At 44.4% G+C, this 21,110-nt stretch overlaps 1 protein-coding gene across 14 annotated transcripts in view; it reads left to right on the top strand.

Moving 5' to 3' along the window:
• The window catches only part of LOC102091957 (6-phosphofructo-2-kinase/fructose-2,6-bisphosphatase 4), a 50,654-nt gene that overhangs the window by 689 nt on the left and 28,855 nt on the right, over positions 1–21,110 (top strand). For 2 of the 14 annotated variants that reach the window (XR_010475060.1, XM_065075167.1), the window contains exon 1: positions 15,467–15,780. The exons of 1 other annotated variant lie outside the window; for it this stretch is intronic. Coding sequence is in view for 7 of the 13 variants with exons in the window: in XM_065075167.1 (XP_064931239.1) it covers positions 15,672–15,780 (109 nt within the window). In the remaining 6 variants the exon portion in view is untranslated. Of the gene's footprint in view, positions 1–3,814; positions 3,878–10,450; positions 10,494–15,461; positions 16,203–16,253; positions 17,449–21,110 lie in introns of those variants that run through there. 11 more of the 14 variants (XM_065075177.1, XM_065075171.1, XM_065075168.1 and 8 more) reach the window with 11 other exon arrangements.

The raw sequence follows: 21,110 nt of genomic DNA, 5'->3' as shown, positions 1-21,110 counted from the left end.
TTTGGCCAAGGAAGGCTGTAAAAACAGCATTCTGGCAAATGCTGATCCAACCAGTTAGTTGTTTTTTCCTATTTCTAATGGCAACACCTTAAAAAAACACGTAATCTGTGTCTTTATCTTGCTTCGTGAGGTTTGGCTGCTGGCTGGTTGGAGCCGTTCCTCTGAAAGGGCTTGCTCTCCCTGAGGACTGGGGGGCCTGGCATGTTCCTTGGGCGCTTTGTGTAATGCAGGATGACAGCTCTGACGCAAGGGCACCAAAACTTTTAAAGATAGACTCAGTCTTGGTTACGTTTGAGTGTTTTTTTCCCTTTCGAGGAAAACTGCATTACACAGGCTGGGAGATAAACCTGGCACGTTCCTGGGCTGTTGCACAGCAGGGTGAAGCAGAGATGGAGGCAGAAGCAGCGTGGTGCTGTATGCAGGCCTGTTAACGGGACCAGGGAGCCTTGGCCTGACACCTGGGGCTGCCTGGTGCTGTAGAAAATCAGGTGTCACTGGGTGCAAAGTGGCTGTGGCTCCAGCCCTGTGACTCAGAGGATTGCTCTTGTTTACAGCTATCGCTTTGCTTCTGCCGGCATTATAGTAGGGGCAGCTGCCTGCTTTGTCTGTGCCCAACTTTGGTCCAAGGCTTGGAAATGGATTTAAGTAAGTTTGACGGTTTACAAACCATCCGGACTAAGGGGGGACCTTGATTTAGCCATTGAAATGCAGTGATGTGCCACCGCTTACCCGTGGCTGAGCTGAAAACCCTTCATTGTTCCCAGGGTTATTCGTGTGATGCTTGTGCTGGTGCCTTCGATCAGCAGTGGTTTGCTGGCGGTGCCAGGGAGCTGCTGAGATGGACACTGCTCGCCCTCCGCCTTCCCAGCACCTCCTGGCCTGGCTCCGTGTTGACTCGGTAGCTGGTCCCGTTGTGTTTCTGTGGCTCTTCAGACTGTGGAGAGGGGAAAAAATGTTGAAGAGACTTTAAGATTTTTAAATCTTTAAAAACATTAATTCTGAATTAAACATATTGCTGAGTGTCAAAGAGAGGCTAGTTAACATGAGGCAAAACCACACTAAACCAAGTACACCTCAGAGCGATCCCTGTAGGGTTGATTGATTTTGTAGTGCTCTGTGCAGAGCTGTAGATGGGACTGAATAAATACCAGTAGTGGGATTCCTGGTGCTTGTCCAATATGTTGCGGAGCAGTTTGCGAAGTTTCCAGTAAGTTTGCTTAATATGTGGCCTTACTCAGTTGCAAGGCACTCCCATAATTATGGCTGCAATTAAAAGCAATAACATCCATTTACATAAGGTGCCAGTTCTTTTAAACCGTCGCATCATCTAATGAGAGCATTCGTGTAGGGATAGTTATGCGGGACAAGGGCCCAGAGCTGAGAACTTGTTTCAGAACTTTTTTGAGGTCATTTCAAGGAAGGATCTGCTTTGAAGTAGGACATTTTTTAGCAGAAAGTACTAAGTTATAAATACAAGTCTTAGTAGGGTGTTCTTGAATTAATAGCTTTTAGCACTTTTTAAAAAAATGTGTCATACATCTAATTTCAAAACAAAAATTAAGTTTGGTTGCACCAGTATTTTTCTCCATTTGATTGCGTCAATGTTCCTTCTGCTTTTATGAGTAAGAGATTTGGTAAATCCAATTTGTGGATGATATCTAATTGCGGATGAAACACTACAGATGGGTACTAAATTGCTCACTGAAGTTGCATGTTGTCCTTGGGGCTTAACCTCTGCGTGTAATGTCCACAGATTTTTCTTTTAGATAAACATCAGACTTCAAATGCTAGAAAACATTGTGCATTTGGGGAACGTTTCAGCTTTCTTCTGAAGGAAGTGACTTGGTGGAGTACTCTCAGCTTCTCACTCTGTTTTTATTTGTTTTAATTTACCAAGTACGGTGCAAGCCTGTGTCCCCCCATGCTGGGTGGGGCAGGTCCTTGGGAAAGGTTCACAAGGTGAATGTAGTAGAAAGTGTAAAAATTCTCAAAATCCAACCGAGGAAGCACCAGCCAGGGGCTGAGGAGTGCTGGGCGCCTTAGATCAGCTCTGATTTTCTCCAGAAGCCTTTTTACCCTATTTTAAGTCAAATAATTAATCCGTTAGCCTTTAGTCACAGACGTAGCACTTGACTTGTGGTCTCTGAGAGCGTAAGAGGTTAAATAAAGGAATTGTATAACGGAGTAAAAAAGAATATGAACTCCAAACTGACTAGTCTGTCTAGCGGGGCTCTCCCAACAGCTAAAACAAGCAATTTAAGTTGATTCCTGTTTTTACTCAGTTTTTACCAGGTACTCAAAGCAGGGATATAGGAAAGAGTCCCACACTGCTTCACACCATTGGTTGTTTTCGGAGGTGGTGGGTTTATTTTGGGTGCTGTTTGGTTGTGCATAGGGGTGGGTTTGAGGGGAGTGCTGGCCTGGCTGACTCGGACAAGATACCATGCGGGGCCAGACTGGCTAATAACCAGGCTTGTTCTTGGGTGCCTGCCAAAGCCTGGCCCTAAATATTGTAATCACATGCTAATTGTGAATGCTAATCTCCAGATGTACTTAATGTGTTACCAGGTGAAGTACTGAGCTTGTAGCAGCGGGGAGGTGCTGTGTGCAGTGTGGCTGTTTTAAATAAAATCACTGTAATGTGGTGGGCCTGGGGATTTGTGGCCATGCAAAGAGAAGAAATACTTTTATTTTTACATAAAATGTGTAAGTGCCTTTATGGTTGTGTTTTGATTATGTCAAACAAACGCACCTCTCATTTGAGGAGCTGGTGAATGGGTATCTGTTGTCATCTGCAGCATTTAAGGATCCAAAGCAATGCACCGGAATTAATCCTGAAGTCTTTAAGTGTATAGCTGCCATGATAGGTCCTGAATGCAAATGATGAGCCTCCTAATTGCAACTGACTTTTATCCGTGTGATAGATAAAAAGGATATTTTGTAATGTTTTATTGATAAAATGGGATGGATTTGTCATGAGTGCCCTTGTGGAGATAATGTGCCTGTTACAGCTTTAAATCTGCATGTGTTGGTATAATGTGAGCACAACTTGGATATCTGAAATGACTGTGTGGCATTAGTTTTCAGATGATTCAGTACGTTGCTATCTTGTTTACAGGCCCTGCACAAATAGGAAGAGGTAGGAAAGGGTAAATCAGAATGTTTTAAGTTACTACTTTTTCACTCTGAAGTTGACCACTTGACCTGTTCCTCCATAATTATTTTTCTGAACGTGAATTTTGTTTTCTTTCTGCGTAGTGTCCAGCCCGTGCCATGGGTTGGGAGCTGGCTTCACGTGTGTTGTGCCGTGGCGCTGGGGACGGCTGGGCTGTGGGCAGAGCTGTGCTCCAGGCTCCGTGGCAGCTGGTCTCGTCTCAGCTGGAGTTACACCAGCCACTGATGAGCTGTGGGGTTGATCTGTAGCTGTTTAGCAATACCTAAAAGTGACTTAGATGAGCTGTTTCTGCCTTGCTTGGAAAAGCCACTTGTGGTGTTGCATCTTTTGAAATGGATTCACATGTGAATGGTTTCTCCATTCACGGACAGCAATGGATTTTGTTGGGTTAGTCTGTGCTGAAGCTGCAGAGGCTTGACTTGATCCTGTTTGTGTTTTAGGTCCATAGACGGGAAGGTTTCCTTAAGCAGTAAGAAATCCTCATGACTGGATTATATACAGTTTGCCAGTGGGTAGTTTAAATCAAAGGATGCAAGGGACAGTATATTTGTGGTGATTTATTTATAGCTAAAAGCTTCCATGTGACTGCACACACCCCTTTTGACATAAACTCATCAAGGAGCACAGCAAACATGAGTTGTCTTAATGCATCTGAAACTGCTGCTGACAATTATCGCTGCCACAACAATATCTGGATTTAAGGTTAGCTTTTTCTTCCTTTATAGTTGTTTGTTGGGTTGATTATTATTTTTTTTTTTAATGATCATACATCCCTAGAAATCTAATTAGTGTTGTCAGTTAATAATAAGAAACATTTATTGTTTGTGGGAACCATATGGGTATTCTTAAGCATGGAGCTCTGCAATATTTACCTTCTGCATTAAGGAGGGAAAAAAATAGGAAGAGCTTTGTAGTTTTTCTACTATCAATGTGAAACTGGTTTCCCCCAAACAATGGGGAGATTTCTGGGGTTCATGACCTCTTGCAATTAAAACATTTCAGCTGGCTTGTGAGAGACAGGCTGGTGGGGCGAAGGAAGAGGGGAAAAAAGCAGCAAGGCAGCCCTTGCGTGGAGAACACGAGCGCTCCTGTGCAGCTGAACTCACGGCTATTGTTCTGTTTCAAAGTGGTAAAAAACTGATACTGCAGGGATAAAAGAATTTGCCTCATGGGTGTTGTGGAAAGAGAGTTGCTTTAGAGAAATTGAAGTATTAGGTCAATGATGGAATGACTTAGTGTTTAATATCTAGGAAGAAATAGACATATTTAGTTTTGAGTGTGGACTTCCCCCCAACATTTTTTTTTTTAAATTTAGTTGAGAAAATAACTGGGGATTAGTAGACAGACTTTGCTTCCATGTAGCTTTCTGTAACCTCTGACACTACCTTGGGTGCTTAGAAGCCGAGAGTTGGTGTATTTTAACACTAGCATTCTGCGAGCACTGTGCCTCCTGGCAGTGTTTACAGCGCAACCCGGCCGTGTGTTTCTGCAGTACAGAAGTGAATTAATTACTTCATTTTTGCAGCGGCGCGGTCTGGGTACAGCCCATGTGCTGCTGCAGGAGGCTGATCTAGCTGCTTTTCTTTCTTATTCTCAGAAATGCTTCATTTGAGGATTAGAATACAGGAACTTATAATTCAAGAAGTTCTGGAAGAGATGTCTCCCATGGATTTAGGCCTTGGGGTTGCAGTTGCTTTTTCTTCCCCAGGTTGGGTAGTCCAAGGACTGGGGCTCACCTGCTGTCCACCTCGTGTCTGATGGGACATGTCAAAGCCCTTTGTGTGGTGGGAGCACTAGCAAGGCAGCTCTTCTCTGTTGATAACTATTTTTCAGTAGTTTTTGAGACTCTGTCGTGCGTCAAACAGGGTTCAAATCAGTCAGTGACTTCAGGTGTCCTCGGTGATGGGCAAGACCTGAGGAGGACACAGGCTGAGCCACCGAGCCTGGACAACTGGTGTTTCACTGGCGGTGGTCAGTGTATGAGGGCCAGTGTGCTTCTTTGCTTCTGATTATTTTTGGTTTTCCATCTTTATATTCCGTATATATTTTTCTTTCAATTTATATTTAAATGTTTGAATGTGTATTTACACATTCTGGTACCAAAGGCTCTCATGTGCTGTTTGTTGTGGAGTATGGCCTTCTGTATACCTCAATCAACTTTCGTAATTTATTTTCTCTAGGAAACTTGTGCTGAAACAAAATTATTTTAAGGAATGTAAAGAGAATTCAGTAGTGTGTTGTGGTTTGTTTTTTTAATATAGAAGGTTTCCTTGCTAATATTGTGCTGGCGACTCTCACTTGGGAAATGTTACCCCTTGCAAGAGTTTTTATTTGTAGCATTTGTGTTGTTTATCCTGTCTGCACTCCATAAATTAGATTATTTTGGCTGTTGTAATTTTATTAGCCGTATTAAGCTTCCTCATCTACGTATTGATCCTGTTAGGAAGCTGATAAGCCATCTACCTCTACTTGCAAAATACACAGAAAATGAGAAATCTGCCCTGGGGGCTATGAAGACTGAGATTCACCAGTGATTTGGATCTCTGTGTGTCTGGCTTCCCCCCCCCATTTCACTGCTGGGTTTTAGACTACATGACAGCATTGCAGTTTGCCAAATTAAGAGTAATTTTGCTGTTATTATAAATTCTGTAATCAATAGCTTCTGAGAAGCTTAGCTCTAGTTTGCTCGCATTTTTGTTTGGATGAATATGTTTCTTTTTCATAAAGCTTAAGAGTATTTGCAGAGGCAGCTGGCATCACATATGCTGTGAGGTTTTTTCCTCCTTGTGTCAGTTTTCAATGCTGGCTTTCCAGACGGCTTTATTCTTTACTTTCAAAAACCTGCTTTCTTGCCTTCATTGCCTACGGGACATGCATGAAACCAAGAGAACTGCGGGTGTGCACAGGGAGCTGTGGGGCCAGTAACTGCCCCATTAACTCGTTTGCTCTCGCTTACGTTGCTGTGGGCTTTTTCCTTAATGACCTACTTATCCTATATAGTAGTATATGCTGGAAGACTATACTCTGCCATACCTTTAACTTCTGTACTCAATTTTGTTTGTTCCAGCTCTCAGCCAAGTCTAGTCTCCCTTACATGAGGTTGTACAACCTCAGCCTCTCCTGCTCTTTGTCTGTTTTGGGTGCTTCTGTCTATTTACATGTTATTTATGTCACTGAAATGTTTGAAGATGCCTGTTTTGTTCTTGTTCTCCATGACCTCTCTGCCTCTAACATCATGCTATTCTTTCTTTCATGATTATCTTCCCCCCATCCCCATCTGGTGTTTCCTACTCCTCCCACAATTTGACCTTGTCTTGCTTTTGTCTCCCCGTGCTGTATTTCAGGCGTTCACATGGCTTCAACTTCTATTATGTGCCGATGACTCAGAGATGCACTCTGCACCCCTGATGGTTTGTCACCGGCCCAGCAGCAGCCGTCTTCCTCCTCGCCTTTTTCTCTTCGGTTTCTCCATCAGGATTCATTCAAGCCCCAAACCCTGGATGGTGCTTCCTAAATTCTCTCTATCTCTGTCTTTTAAAATGCTGCCCGCCTGATGGGTAGCTTCATCCCAAAGCCGTTGTGATTGTTTTTTAATTAATTTGGTTTACTTCATGCGTTTGGATCACATGCAAATTCTACGTGCTCTTTATTGTTAGTATATTTCTCCTTTTCTAGCTCATCAGATGACTTTTCAAAGAGTGTCATAAGGTTTTTACAGATGTTTTTCTTTGAAGTGTCTGTCTTGAAAAACTCTACTTCTGAAGTCAGTTGACTGTGCATGGTTTTAAAGATAGCGTTAAGTGTTTTAGTTCCACTCTGAAAAGGCATCTGCCCTTGTTTTGCTATTTTTTTACATTTAGCAACCCAGATCTAGCTGTTAATAAACAAGTGGGACTCATGGCATCCTAGCTCAGTGAAAGGACGAAGGATATGTATACATCATAAATGTCAAAATATCTGATATAAGAATAGCTGCAAGTGAGCACAATTCAAAAGCCTTTCAGCCTGGAGAAGAGTTTACTGGTTTATTTAAAGTTGCTTGTGCTCCCTTTAACTGTGCTCTTACTCATGACAGTAAACTTGAACTCGGAATTGGGAAGGTCTTCCTAATACATTGGTGTGACTGGAAAGGAAAAGAGAGTTTTAAGGTGATAGAAACACTGAAAGTGTTTCTCTTAGCAGAGATCGCTCTTTTGCAGGTTTGAAAGGCACAAACATCCTGCTGGATGCAAGTATGTTTTTGCTTTTCCTTCTCTTTCAAATTGATCACACCTTGTTTTTCCTGGGTATCGCTGCTGTATCACCCTTCCAAGGAAGAGGAGAGCGTGTGGGCTGTACCCACCCCCCGTCCGGAGGGTAAGCAGGGCTGTACGTGCTGTCGCTGTAGTAACAACGTTGGGTACAACCATAACAGTGTGTAGAAGCGCCTGTCCTCGGTGGACTCACCATCGCAGAAACTCAGTGGGTTCAGTTACCCTCTAGACCTATGAATGTAAATAGGCAATTTGTGCAGACGCTGTGTATTTTAATGGCCTCTTTCTATACTTCTTGGAAGCATGTATCCTCTCACCTGAGGAGTTTGAAGTCCCTGGTATACAGTGAGCTACAAAGGGTTATTTAACACTGAGTTACGCTCAGAAAACATGAATAATGGATGCCATGTTTCCTTCATGTTGCATCATAACAGGAAGATTTAAAATGTTGCTTAATGTTATGAGTATGCCAATAGTTTTAAGCAATACCTGAAAGCACTGCTTGAGAATCTGGCCTATTTTTCAAGGAAATAATTTCAGTGTTTTCTTGGAGGTGGTGGAAGATGCCTGCTTAGACCAGAGGTGTAATGGATTTGTGACTTACCTGTCAAATTTAAAGAATACAGTTAATACAGACCAGGCTTAAATCTGTGCCTTGTGTTAGATTTAACACAGGAAACTTCCTTGCATGACAACAGTGGCATCTCATTGATCGGGTTTATCTCCAGACATTAGTTTCTCTCATGTTTAAAATAAAGCAATTATTTCTTCTGAAATGCTGTAAATATCTAAACTAACACATTTATATATTTAGTAATAATAAAAGCACTCTGGCCACGCTTTCAGGAATGTTTCACATAACAGTGACAGTGTAGCAAGGTGTGGTTTTTTATGTAGTTGATAATACTGTGGATGTGAATCTCGGTGTTTTCTCTGGGATTCTCATGCAATCCGCATGTTGGTGAGATGACGTTCTGCTGATAACCTGTGTCTCCCCAGGTAATCTGAGATTGTCTGATAGGTTTTATATGCGTACAATACAATGTGCGGGTTCTGTAGAAAGTGATCCAAGGTTTTATTGGTACAATTCTTACAATAAAACCCCTCGTATAGCCAGTGTTTGCTTCCTGATCGTTAGGTCGTCATGGTTTTGATAACACATTACTGTGCTGGAAGCAAGCTGCACGTAAACACTGGCTGTAAGGGACACATAATTGTTTTGCATGCACAATGAATAACTATCAAGATGTTTCAGTAGATGATGAAGAAAATACAATGCATGCTAATTAGTGTGAGAATTAGCCTTCTCTCCAGCCCAAGAAGCGTGGTACAATGCTCCTGAGTGTGCGAATGCTGTCAGATCTTCCCTTGTATCAGACGTGTTGATGACTGTTAGAAGAGATGGGAGCTTGTTTTCTCACTGATTTACTTTATACCAGCATCTTCTGCTTGGATGAGTTATTTTCCTTATCTATGCTAAGGAATAGGATTTTGTTTCAGCTTAAGGAATCTCTGTAGTATCTCTATTTATACATCTTTATGGAGTCTTGAATGTTATTTAAATCTATTCCCTAAATAGCACTGAAGAGATTTCTTGTTCTTAGTAGCAGATTGTTTTTGTATTAAGCATGATTACATATGTGGGGGTGTTTTGAATCTCTTAGATTGATCTGTAGCCAGGAAGTCTAATAGTAAAATGAACTCTTAGAAAATAACTTCTAAAAGTGTGTATTGCTGAGGGGAGATTATTTTCTAGTTTTGAATCCTTAATGGCTTTGCTTGTCTTTGAGGTAGCAGTCTACTTGAAGACAACTGGCGTTTTTTTCCCCTTAGGTGTGATAGGAGATAGGATGCGGAGTGGATGATGCCAGTAATAAACTTATTTGTTGCTCAGAAGACATAGAGTGAATGCTAGGGCCATGTATCACAAGTGCTGGTCCTTGTGACTTCAGCTGGTTTGGAATCAGGTCCTAAATGGAAGGACCTGTGCAGATGGTGTGGGGAACCTGCGTAACTTGTCATGTGGGATGCTTGGAATCTTTGGGGACTTAGTGGGCTATTTGTCACTTTTGGTGGGTTGACTCCTGGGTATTGGACTGTGGGAAAACAAAAAGGCTGGTACTTTTGGTTGAGGAGAAGACCATAGGCAATCCTGAGGAGATGAGAAGTCTTCATTTAAAAAGCTGATGTAACAAAAGTTCCTGGGAAACTGAACTGAGAAGGTATGAATCAATATATGTCATTTTGCTAATACAGTATTACATCTCTCTTCCCCGATTGCTCATTGTGCTTACTAAGCTCTTCGTGGGAAGGAACTCATTCTATTATCTGTGGGAAGCTGTGTGAGAAGTTTTTAACTCCATGAAACATCTCTTCTGCAGGATGACTGTTCCCAAGGCATTGTCTTTGTCCAGGAGCCCAGGAACAGCTTGGGGGGAAGAGCCACCTTTTTGGTTGCTAGTGCAGCCTCCTTTACCTCTAGGTTTCCTTGGCAGTTGAAGAACAAAGTTGAGTTAGGACTTGCCTTACAAAGGTGACAGCATACCTGGCAGACAGGCATTGTGTTTCAGGTTGCTTGCTGAAGATTCCTCTTCCACAGGGAGGAAAAACCTGCCAGGCTTGATCTGTACTTCAGGAATATGGGAATTACCTGGGGGAGGGAGCAGCCTGTCCCCTGCTGAGGTGCTGATGCCGTAAGAGATGTGATTGAATAGGCCAAGTGTCTCATCTGCTTTGCTGTAGTTTTGGTCACCATAGTGGAAACTCAGTGCAGTTACAAGTTTGGATGCTGTCATTACCCATAAGCATCAGCTTTTCACTGTGTAAGAGCACTGCACCGAATGCTTGGTCAAAACAAAAAAATCACTGCAGCCAAAATCCAGTGTTGAGATTTTGGAGTGTTGTTAGGGTGAAGCATAGTTGTGTGTTTGGTCACCGTCTCTTCTCATTGGCTCGCAGTGTTGTAACTGCCGTGTATATTAGATAGCTGTCGCTGGCTGTCCTCGGGTGATGCTCACAGCTGCACCGGTTTGGGCCAATGAAGGACTGCCACGAGCCTGCTGAAGGTACACTTGATATCACTTTTTTCATTAAAAGAGAAAATCAATTATAAGTTAGATAGGAATTATCCCGTATGCTTTTTACAGATATGATGGTACAGCGTAGCACGTTGCTGTAATAGCTGGTCAGCGCCATGTGGAAATAGGAAATGTTGCTTGGATGTTGAAGCTGGATACGTAAAATGTGTATGGATGAAGAGTGTGCTGGTGCGTGTCTGTATTTCTCGAATAGCGTTCATACATAATGATCTTTTCAAATTCTGTATTCCTCTGCGCCTTCTTAAACGCTACGGAAACCAAGCTGGTGATGTGCTATGTAGCTCAAGTCTTGGAGTTGTCATAGGCTGGGGGACGCAGCCCTAGGTACCTTCTTAAAGGGGGATGAGGACTTTGATCTTTCCGCTCACCACATAGAAAACTGTAGATACCTATTTTAAGATGGCATCATTTAAACTAATCCTGCTTGTTACTTCAGAGCAGTAATCGGCCAGTCGCAGTACAGAACACCTGGATTGGGGTTTTTGCCAGTTGTGTGTGCAGATCAGGTGCTATTGTTCTGTTTCAAAGTGGTAAAAAACTGATACTGCAGGGATAAAAGAATTTGCCTCATGGGTGTTGTGGAAAGAGAGTTGCTTTAGAGAAATTGAAGTATTAGGTCAATGATGGAATGACTTAGTGTTTAATATCTAGGAAGAAATAGACATATTTAGTTTTGAGTGTGGACTTCCCCCCAACATTTTTTTTTTTAAATTTAGTTGAGAAAATAACTGGGGATTAGTAGACAGACTTTGCTTCCATGTAGCTTTCTGTAACCTCTGACACTACCTTGGGTGCTTAGAAGCCGAGAGTTGGTGTATTTTAACACTAGCATTCTGCGAGCACTGTGCCTCCTGGCAGTGTTTACAGCGCAACCCGGCCGTGTGTTTCTGCAGTACAGAAGTGAATTAATTACTTCATTTTTGCAGCGGCGCGGTCTGGGTACAGCCCATGTGCTGCTGCAGCTCCGCCTGCGCAAACGCGCTTCCACCAGCCGCCCTGCCCGGGGCCCCGCGGGGACACGCTCCGGGGTGTCGTGTCCCCCCTCCCCGACTCCGGGGTGTCCCCCCCCCCGCTCCGGTGTCCCCCCGGCTGCTGGGGCGGCGCGGGGCGCTGTGCCGAGGGCGGGTGCCTGCAGCCAGCCGCCAGGGGGCGCTTGCGGAGGGGCCCGGGCGGTGGCAGAGCGCCGCCTGGCGGGCGGGGGCCGGTAGCCCCGCTGTGCCGCTACCGGGCGGGTTTCCGCGGTCCCCGGGAGTAACCGCCATAGCGCCGGGTCTCTGTAGGGTTCATCCAAGCTGTGCACGCAGGGTGACAGACAGTTCAGGACGCTTCCAAGCGTTGATCGTCCGCGGGGCTCCCTTCCTCGGAAAGCACCGCTAACATCACAGATGGCTCTTCTTAAACATCGGCAATAAGGGGAAAATGGGAAGATTGTTTTTTAGCAGCTTTTTATCTTGGAAGTTTTGCTTTGTATTTCAGGAACTTCCCAGAAAAAGCTACTTGGTGTTGTAGGAAACAATTACCTTGCAAATATAATAGGTCCAGGCAGGATCTCTCATCAAAGCATATTTTAATAACGATTTTGCAAGATCGGGTGTTCTAAAGGTAGGCACACATAATCGGGCAAAAAGCCTTTGCTTATATCCCCTCAAATCCCGGCCACGATTTCCCTCCTCTGTTTCCCCCTGGCTGGGTACATGAGGGTTTACAGACTCCCTGACGCCTGCCTCAGTTTACATATTTCGTTCATCTAATTCTAACAACCCCTTTACCCTTATCAGTCTTTTTAGAATATGGATTCCCAGCTCTTTGGCTAATCTTCCCCCTAGATGGAATTTTTTAAAATACAGGTATCAGTTTGCATTCTGGGATTAGTCCAAAGGGACTTTGTTTTTACATTAAGGATTCGCAGTCTGATGTCTTTCGGTCCTTCTCCTCTTTACAGTGTTTGTGACAAGAGCAGGACCAGGACGCTGTTGTAGTCTGGTCAGGGTGTGTGGCACTGAAGCACCTCATGTGCGTGACCTCGGGCCCTGGCACAGTGTGGGGACTCCTTTGCAGCCATCCTGCGTACGCAAACCGCACGTTGTGACCTCCGGCTGCCTGTGTATCCTTTAGTCATTTTACGAATCTCTTGAGTCTCTATGATGGAGAAGGGTTTGTGAGCTGTTGTTTTTTCCCATGAGCTGTGTCCGCTGAGCTCGGGTGGCGAGGGTGTGGGCACCTGGAGCTCTGAAAGCTGGGCTGGAGTGAGGGCGGAAAGACAGGAGCCAGAAATGTTGGGTGGTTTATGGATGGTTTATACGCTGTCAGACTATGAAGTGATATCTTTGCTAGGGAAATGAGATACCTGTCAGTCACTTTCATGTATTGTGGAACTTGTATTATGTCGTTACTGTATGATACAGCTTATTTATGGATACAAAGTCAGATTTCTGTGTGATCAAGCAGAAGCCTTGGTTCAATCTCTTCTTGTTTTTCCATGTCTCAGAAATAATTACCGCTTGCTGTCTGTGTTAAATCATAAAAGTTTCTGCTCTTGTCAGCCAGTCATTTGAGAAGATTAAGTAGAACTCTGTTACTTGGATCAAGCTTGTTCTGTTTCTGTGCAGCAGTTAATTTTCCAAGACTGTCTTTGCCCTGGATGTTTTGCCTTTTCCAGGTTAGCTCTCAGCTGAGCGTGGCCCTGAGAGCAGAAGATTTGCATAAAAGCCTTCCAAGGAGTAAAGGCTTATTTGTGGTTTCCCTATAGCAAACAAAGCAGAGTCCCCATCCCTTCACCTGCAGGAACCAGCTCTGCTTCTCACGCTTTTGTATCAGGACAGTGGGTGATGACAACATGATTGTCCGGAAGCTGATCTCTATCATTTATTAGGAATCTAATGAGCAATGTTTATTTGTTCTGTCTTTTTCTAAGAATTGAATGCAGCACCTTTGAAAACCATGTTTGGAAACAAGGCCTCAGGAGTGGCACAAAATTTATGTATTCTTTCTCTGTCTCCTCAGTCAAATAGCTCATTACTGCACTGAGGTTATTAAAAACAAATCAAAACCAAAAGTCAATGAACAAGCAAAACACACACCAAAAAACGCCAAACAAAAAACCAAACCAACCAACCAAAAACCCAAACAAAAGCAAAAAGATTTGTTATTATGCTGTTGATCAAAGTTAAATACGTTTGCTATCAGTCAGGCTGAAATCCTTACCTCACAAAAATAAAGACTAGGAGATGTCCATCCATGCCTCTAATGCCATTACAAACACCTGGACAAACTCTTATTTAAGTTTTGTGCATGTACCACTGTTTTCAGTCTGCCTGAACAAGAAGGGAATTCACTGATGGTGTGCTTGCTGCTTGGGGGATAAGTCTTGGGAATGCAGTAATTCACCCTTGCAGACCTCTGAAAAATGTTCTCGTGTGAATGGCATGAGGTCAGTGTTTCTAACTGTGAGGTGGGGTGTGAGCGGAGTTCTTGTGCATCTGTGGATTTGCAGAAAGGAGGTGAGAACTTTTGGAGACTTTTTCTGATTTATATATAAAAAACAAGCCTGAGAGGTGTCTTTTCTAAAGTTGGTGTTCCTGTTGTTCTCTTGCTTCTGTTAATGTTACATCTCTTGTGAACTGGAGGCACTGCTAAGACAGCTGGAGCATCCTGGTGTGGTCAGAGGGTGGGGGGGTACCTCCTGATGCTGGACTCTACCCTGGAGTCAGCTGTTGCAACGTTGTGTGCACAGGAGACGGGCTTCTGGGAATAACCAGGAACACAGATTAGACTCTTCCTGCTCACAACTCTCTTGGCAGCTGTTGGAAGTAAATACATACTTAGTAGGAGAAACCAAGAAGCTTTTGGGTGTTTAAAAACTCCCTGTCCCTGCTCTTAGTTTCTGACCTTTGTAATGTGACTCCTCTGACCTCTCAGCACCTCCCTGCCTTGGTATCGACTCAAAATGAGGAAGAAAATGCTAGTGTAAAAAATACAGTGCAGGCGCCTACAGTTGAAAACTGTAATCAGTCTTGAAGAGAAGGAAATCAGCTTTGAGGAGAGGGAAGGGAAGGGCCAGCAAACATGGTTTTGGAAAAATAGCGTTAACTCTCCCAGGGGTCTCTCACTAAATGTCTCTGAGAACTGATTTTTCTGTTGTTTAAAAAGTTTTATTGTAGCTTGTAGCGGAATAGAAAAAACTAAAATCAATCCTCAGATGTTCAGTCTGACTAGCATTGAAAAAAGAGTAGTACTGACCTTCATCTGTATTTAGGCCAGTGTCATAATGTCTGAGTGCCTGACAATGAATAATGAAAATGTGTATTGCACTTCACTGCTGCATTTTCAAGGTGTTGCATTTATCTTCTGTAAAACATATAGATGTATGTACTAGTGAAATATTCAGCTTTTTAATGACTCTGCTCAGCCCTGTTGGTGGACTTTCGGTTAAAAGCCAGTGGATGCAGCAGCCGGATGGTGCATTCAGCCGCCACTGCGCCTGCTGCACAGGATCTTCTCGGGGTACTTTGTCAATAGTGGTTTTTGGTGGCTAAATAAGATGTTAGAAATCTATTGTTTATGTATGGTTTCCTGAATCGATATTAATTTAGCCTTCAGGCCACTACAGCGTTTAATTGGAAAAATACATCATTCAGTGCATGACTGCTTAAAACACATTGAAGGTTCCCTGGACAGGCTCTTTTTAGGGTTTTAAAGTGTGATGTTCTCTGCAGCTTCAGAAAATGGAATCACCTGCTTGTCCGTGCACAACAGCGGCTGCCCCCCGGCCCTTCCTCCCCCAGCCCGCTGCCTGCCCCCTGGTTGGTGTGGAAAGGGAAGCGGGTGACACGGCCCGGCCCGCCAGGCCGCTGCCCCTCAGGGCCTGCGGACCGGGGGCTGCGCGAAGCCTCTCCCGTGAGGGAGCGGCGGCACCGCCCCGCCTCGGTCCTCCCGCCGCGAGGCAGACGCCGAGGCAGCGAGCCCCGGGAAGCGCAGCTCCGGCCCGAGGGCCTCGACAGCCCGGGGCAGCCGCCGCAGCGCGGTCGTTCCCTCCGGGGGGCCGCGGGGCTGCCGCTTCCCGCGCCCGGCCTCGCCCCCGCCGGGCCGAGAGGCGGTGCCGCCCCGCCCGCCGCCGTTGCAGTGGGAGCCGGGAGGCGGGTGAGGATGGCGGCGGTGGCGTCGCCGGCGCGGGAGCTCACGCAGAACCCACTGCAGAAGACGTGGGAGCCCTACGACAACGGGCTGCCGGCGGGGCACAGCGCCCAGCGCGGCGGTGAGCGGGGCGGCGGCGGGGGGAGCGGGCTGTGCCCGGGCCGCGCTGTGGGAGCCCCGGCGGGCGGCAGCTGTCAGCGGGACCCCCGCGCGGCCGCTCCTCCCTCGCCTCGGCGGGGCCGCGGCGGGTGAGCCGGGCTCCGCGGAGCCCCTCCCGGGGGCGATGTGGCCTCAGCGGGGTCGGGTTGTGAGGGAACGGAACCGGGAGGGCCCCAAGCGCCGAGCCCTTTGGGGCTGGAACGAGCCTCTGGTGCGAAGGGCTCGTTCAGCGGCTCGGCCGGCCCGGGGCCGGAGGGGCTGAGGGTGAGGCGGTCAGGATCGCCTGAAGCGCCGGGGAAGGCAGGAGATCCCGGAGCTGCTGGGTCTGCGCCCAACGGATGGAGACAAAGCTTGGCTGGGATGCTCTTCTAGTTGCTTTTGTTGGTGTGTTTCTTCTTTTATTCTAACGTTCTGGTTCTAAGGAGCGTTTATATTAGGTATATTCTTCCTGAAGAAAGGCCTAAGAACGTCACTGTATTTTTTTTTCTTTTAAGGTCGGTGCTGTATCAGGCCATCTGTTGTATGAGTTAATGGCTTTCCTTATTTTGAGGTGCAGCCAACCGAGTCATCAGCCCCTAAAGACTTTGGCATTTGTAAACCATAGTTTATTAACAAACTTTTCCTCACGAATTTGTATTTTGTTTTTTTTTTCCTCCCCGTTTTTTCCCCACTTACTTAAATAACTGAGATTCAGTACACGGCAGTTTTGCAGACAAAAGGGGCTTTGTCGTGTGGGATTGTTTTTATTTGTCATGCAAAGAGGCTGACAGAGCTGAGGGCTCTGCTGCTGTGGCAGCCGTCCATGGGCTGCTGCCCTGGGCTCCGCTCTTGCCTTGGTCCAACCCTTGATAAACAGAAAAACCCCAAACTTTCTTGGTTTCTGCTAGGTGCTAGGCAAGCAGGCATGTGCTTCCCTGTGAGCTCCAGCATCTGAAAAATAGTAGGTGTTAAAAGATGAATGCTGAAATAGAAGTGTCAGAAAGAGTGTATAATTGCTTTTGTACATACGCTGAGGAAAATGCTTCATTCTGGCCTTAATACAGCATCTCCTTTCCAAATAAAATTAGTTATAGCTTTGACACAGACACTGTTTTACAAAAAAACCCCACAAGAACAAAATTGTATATAATCTGGTGAACATACATAGTCTTCTTGGCAGAATTATTTAACCTCTCTTGACTACAGCCTTAAAAAAATTATTGTACTTTTTTTTTCTTTTTGGTAGGATTCTGCAATTTGTGATGCCCAAGACCCCAAGAAAACATTTTGCTAAAAAAACAACCAAACAACAGATTTGGATTTTTTTAAATCCTTTTGCATGCATTTACTCTTGAATTGTGGCATAAGATGTCTGCAGTTATTTGTGACATATAAGAATTACAGGCACCCTTGAGAGGAGCAGAACTTACTCTTCCTTGCTAAAACCATCTCTCTTGTTTCAGCAAACAAAGAGCACGCTGTAACTTTTCCCATGCAAGAAGGTTGTAGAAACCTTTATCCTCTGATTTCCATGTATCGCAGGTTGTCCCTGCTCTGATGAGCCGTCCTGTGGCAGCTCAGGATGGGCTGCCCGGGTTGGGTCGTTTGGGGCAGTGCTGACTTGACCAGTTCCAGTGCTCTGCTCTTACAGGTAAATGTTGAATGTTACTGCTGAAAAAAATACTCAGATTGGAAGTGGGTTTCTTGTCTTCAAGATTAGCTTTGCAGTGAGAGCAGTGAACCTAGTCGCTCTGATGTTTTCTGAATATCTAGGCTAAGCAAGATGAGCTCTTTCAGCCTCCTTTGGTTTTATTTTATTTCCTTGTCCATGTTAATGACCTTTATCTTTGCTACGTTTAGTCTTACTTCATCTTTCTAGAAGGTGGGTGAGCAGAATTGTGCGTATTTCCAGCTGGGGACTCCGCAGATCCATCTTTAAAGGAACTTATCTCTGTTAGGGGTTTTCTAAAAGTTGTAGCAACTGGATGTGGGGAAGAAGAAATCTGGTGAGCTGTGCCAGGGTTTGGCTGTCATGGGGCTTTGAAGAGCGAGTTCTTTTAGCCTGTGCCTCTTCAAGGAGTTCTGGCCGTGTGCAGCTTACTGAGCAGACTGAGCTTTTTACAGCTGGTGAGACTGGTAAAATTAAGTTAACTGTTCTAAATGTCCTTTCAAACTAAGACTTACAGGCAGAAGAAATGCACAGTTTTATTAATAACTTCCACTTACCTTTTGTGAAATATTTTTGTCTGTGTACAGGTTATAGCAAAGCTACTCTTGGCATTAGATGTCGCATTGCTTCAAGCTCTGTGAATCAAGCAACCATGGACATAATAGCAAAGTTATAATAGTGAAAGTTGTTTTGAAAGCCTAGCAGAGGTTGTTTATAGAGTGAAATAAATAGTGAACTTCCTGCAGTTAAACGTTATTTTTCCCCCTGCGACAGTTAACAGCTTTGTTTCCCTAAAGCTGCTGGAATTTGGTCATTCTAATAATTTTTATTTGCTGTTCGTACAGCAATATGAATGTACACCGGGTCCAAAAAAAAAAAGAAAAGTATCAAATGAAGATTATCTTTGCTCTAAAGAACTCTACCTTCCGAGCTCATGCTGCTTATGTGTATTTGTACCCCCAGCCTCAGGAACTGAAGGTGGAGAGGGCGAGTGGGTAAGGACAGTACCTGGCTGTAGCCTGAGCACAAGGATGTATGATGGGGCTGTTGCTGTCGGCATCAAAGCTGTGGGAAGCAAAGGGTAACCCTGAGAAAGTTGGATGGCAGAGCTGCCAGGAGCAGCAGATGTGAATTGTGAATCCCTTGTGATGTTAGAAACTGGTGATTTGGACAAAAGGAGGAGAGCCAAATTGGAAGATCACGACTTCTTTAGTTATAGGAGCAGTATGGGGAGCTTGTCCTGCAGGAGACGCAGAAGGGTCACAGATTGTCACCATTGATCAACAGGAAAAAATGGATTAACGATAGTGAAATTGGATAAGTGATAGGGGAAAGTGCGTAGGACGAACCTTATTTGGCAGGGTCGTTGTGTTGGCTTACATTGTAGGTAAAGATATTTCTGTATGAGCCTGTAAATAGTACAGTGATTTTTGACAACAGGCCTTGAGTTGGAGGGCATAAAAGCAGCAAGAATCCTTCGTAAGCTTCAGCTGTCTAACCGTAGCAACATGATAAAGAAAGCATCCGACCTTAAAAAAAAACTGACTTAAAAATTTAACATAGATCAAGAATAAGCAAAATGTCATTTTGGGTGAAAGGAAGGGACAGCTAATAATATATTAAATAGTAGATGAACTTGAAAAATACCAACTCTTGTGTCTGATTTCATATGATCATGTGAGTTTTGAGGGCTGATGAAATGCTGCACAGCTGATCCATGTTGTTCAGTGTCCCAATTTGGTTTCACAACCTTCTTCTCCATCTTGCTTTATTTCACAATAGAGTTTAAGAGGCAAGAAATGAGCATGCAGTTTCTTCTTTCTGTGACTGTTAGATCTTAAACTTTAGAAGGGTAGGCAGTCATAATTTTACTCTGAGCTGCAACTTGCTGTGTTGTTCAGTAGTGTATAAGAAGTTTTTAACTAGCATAATTGCTGAAATTGCAGTACTTGATTTTAATGCGCTTCATCACGTGGCGATTTTCTTTCACTGATTGGTATTTTGGGCATGTTTTCTTGTGTGTTCCCACTAAGTGAGGGGATGCAACATTTATTTTTGATACTGCTCTTTATGAACATGCTATTTTACATGTGTATGTTATGAACATCTATTTTAAAGAAAAAAAAAATCGTAAAGTCATGCATAGAGCATCTTTAGAAAATGATGGCATATGGCCCTGTTAGTTTTGTTTTTCTGTTCTGAATGTGTGTGGTCCTCTAGCCAAGTAAGTGTTGGTAGCACATCCACAGGTCAGACTGTCTGAAATCCTTAGGAGTTACCTGTGTGAAGCAATGTTAAAAAATGAGTTTGTGTGCTCAAGACTAGATTGTGTAGAGAGTTTTCCGGAGGTAAACCAGACAATCCAGCTGTGATACAGCCAAGATAAAGCTGTGCTAAGGAGTCTGCCTGGGCTCTGCAACTCGCACCCATATAACTACTTTTGTGTTGCAATTTGTTTTTCATATAAAGTGAATGGTGAGGTGCTGTGAAAAGGAGAATTGAGCATCATGTCACTGGGAAAATATTAAACTAAAGAGACTTTTTATTCCAGTAGTTAGATATGTGTAACTTGTGGTATGTTTGGGTTTTTTATCAGTCCACTTCCTCATGTCAGAATTGCTTGCATTTCTGCAAAGGAAGCTGTAAGTCTTGAGATACTGACATTTTGAATACTGTCATTGGAATGCATGTTCCTGCCCACTTGCAGTAAGTGTTGGCAACGTTTTATTGAGAAAGCTGTGGTTCAGTCACATGAAGTGAAATATAATCAAATTGTTTTAAACTTTTGGGTATTTGATACATCTTCAGAATTTTGCATTTTGTTCTGGTCTTGGCTTCTTTACTGAGCTAATGAGCAAAACTAAGCCTTGTTAATTACACAGGATCGTAAAGAAGAAACCAAAAACCTGTGTCTGCTGTTCTGAGTCTTATGTGTGTTGTTGAGAATGCTACACTGAGGTACCAAAGAAATAAAATAGTTGCTTTGTGTGTTTTTATTTTCAGCCCTGTCACTTAGCTGTTGCCATCTGCTATTTTGACGAGTGCCTTTGACTTCTACCTGGGAATGCCCAGGTGTGCTTGTCACCGAGTGCCGCCTGTGTAAGTGGTGTGAGACTGCAGCCATCACTGGCCATCAAACCAGAACACCACACATGGTTTAGTGCCCCAAATTTTAGCTTGTGGGCTGGCACTGTCCTGTTGCAGCCCGTGGTGCTCTGAGACCAGCTCAGCACTGGTGGGTGGTGGTTGCCATCTCACTGTGTACTGGGTGCGACTGGGAGGTTCCCAGGGCTGTGGCGTTGTGCAAAAGCAGAGCATTTGAGATCAGTGGAATTGGCGGGATTCCTCCTCTGGCGTGCAGGGCATCTGTTTCACTGGTATCTCCCTTTAAAGAGGAGAAGCACTCTTGGTCAGCTGGGCACCTAATCACAACAGGATTCCAACTTGTTCGATTTGGTTCAGCAGATAATTCCCCTGGTTGCTGCTGTGTGGTCGCACACTAAATAGTGGTGCGGAGAGTGGAACACAAGTTAGGCCTGCATGTTAAACTATATATGCATAGCAGGGCTCTAATAAAAACAATTATGCTAGTTTTTATACTCTCTTTGAGGAAATCTGCGCAAAAATGCAAGTGATGCTAGACT

Source organism: Columba livia, chromosome 10 (assembly GCF_036013475.1).
Source record: "Columba livia isolate bColLiv1 breed racing homer chromosome 10, bColLiv1.pat.W.v2, whole genome shotgun sequence".
Taxonomy (NCBI): Eukaryota; Metazoa; Chordata; class Aves; order Columbiformes; family Columbidae; genus Columba; species Columba livia.
This window is presented reverse-complemented; position numbering and strand designations above follow the sequence as displayed.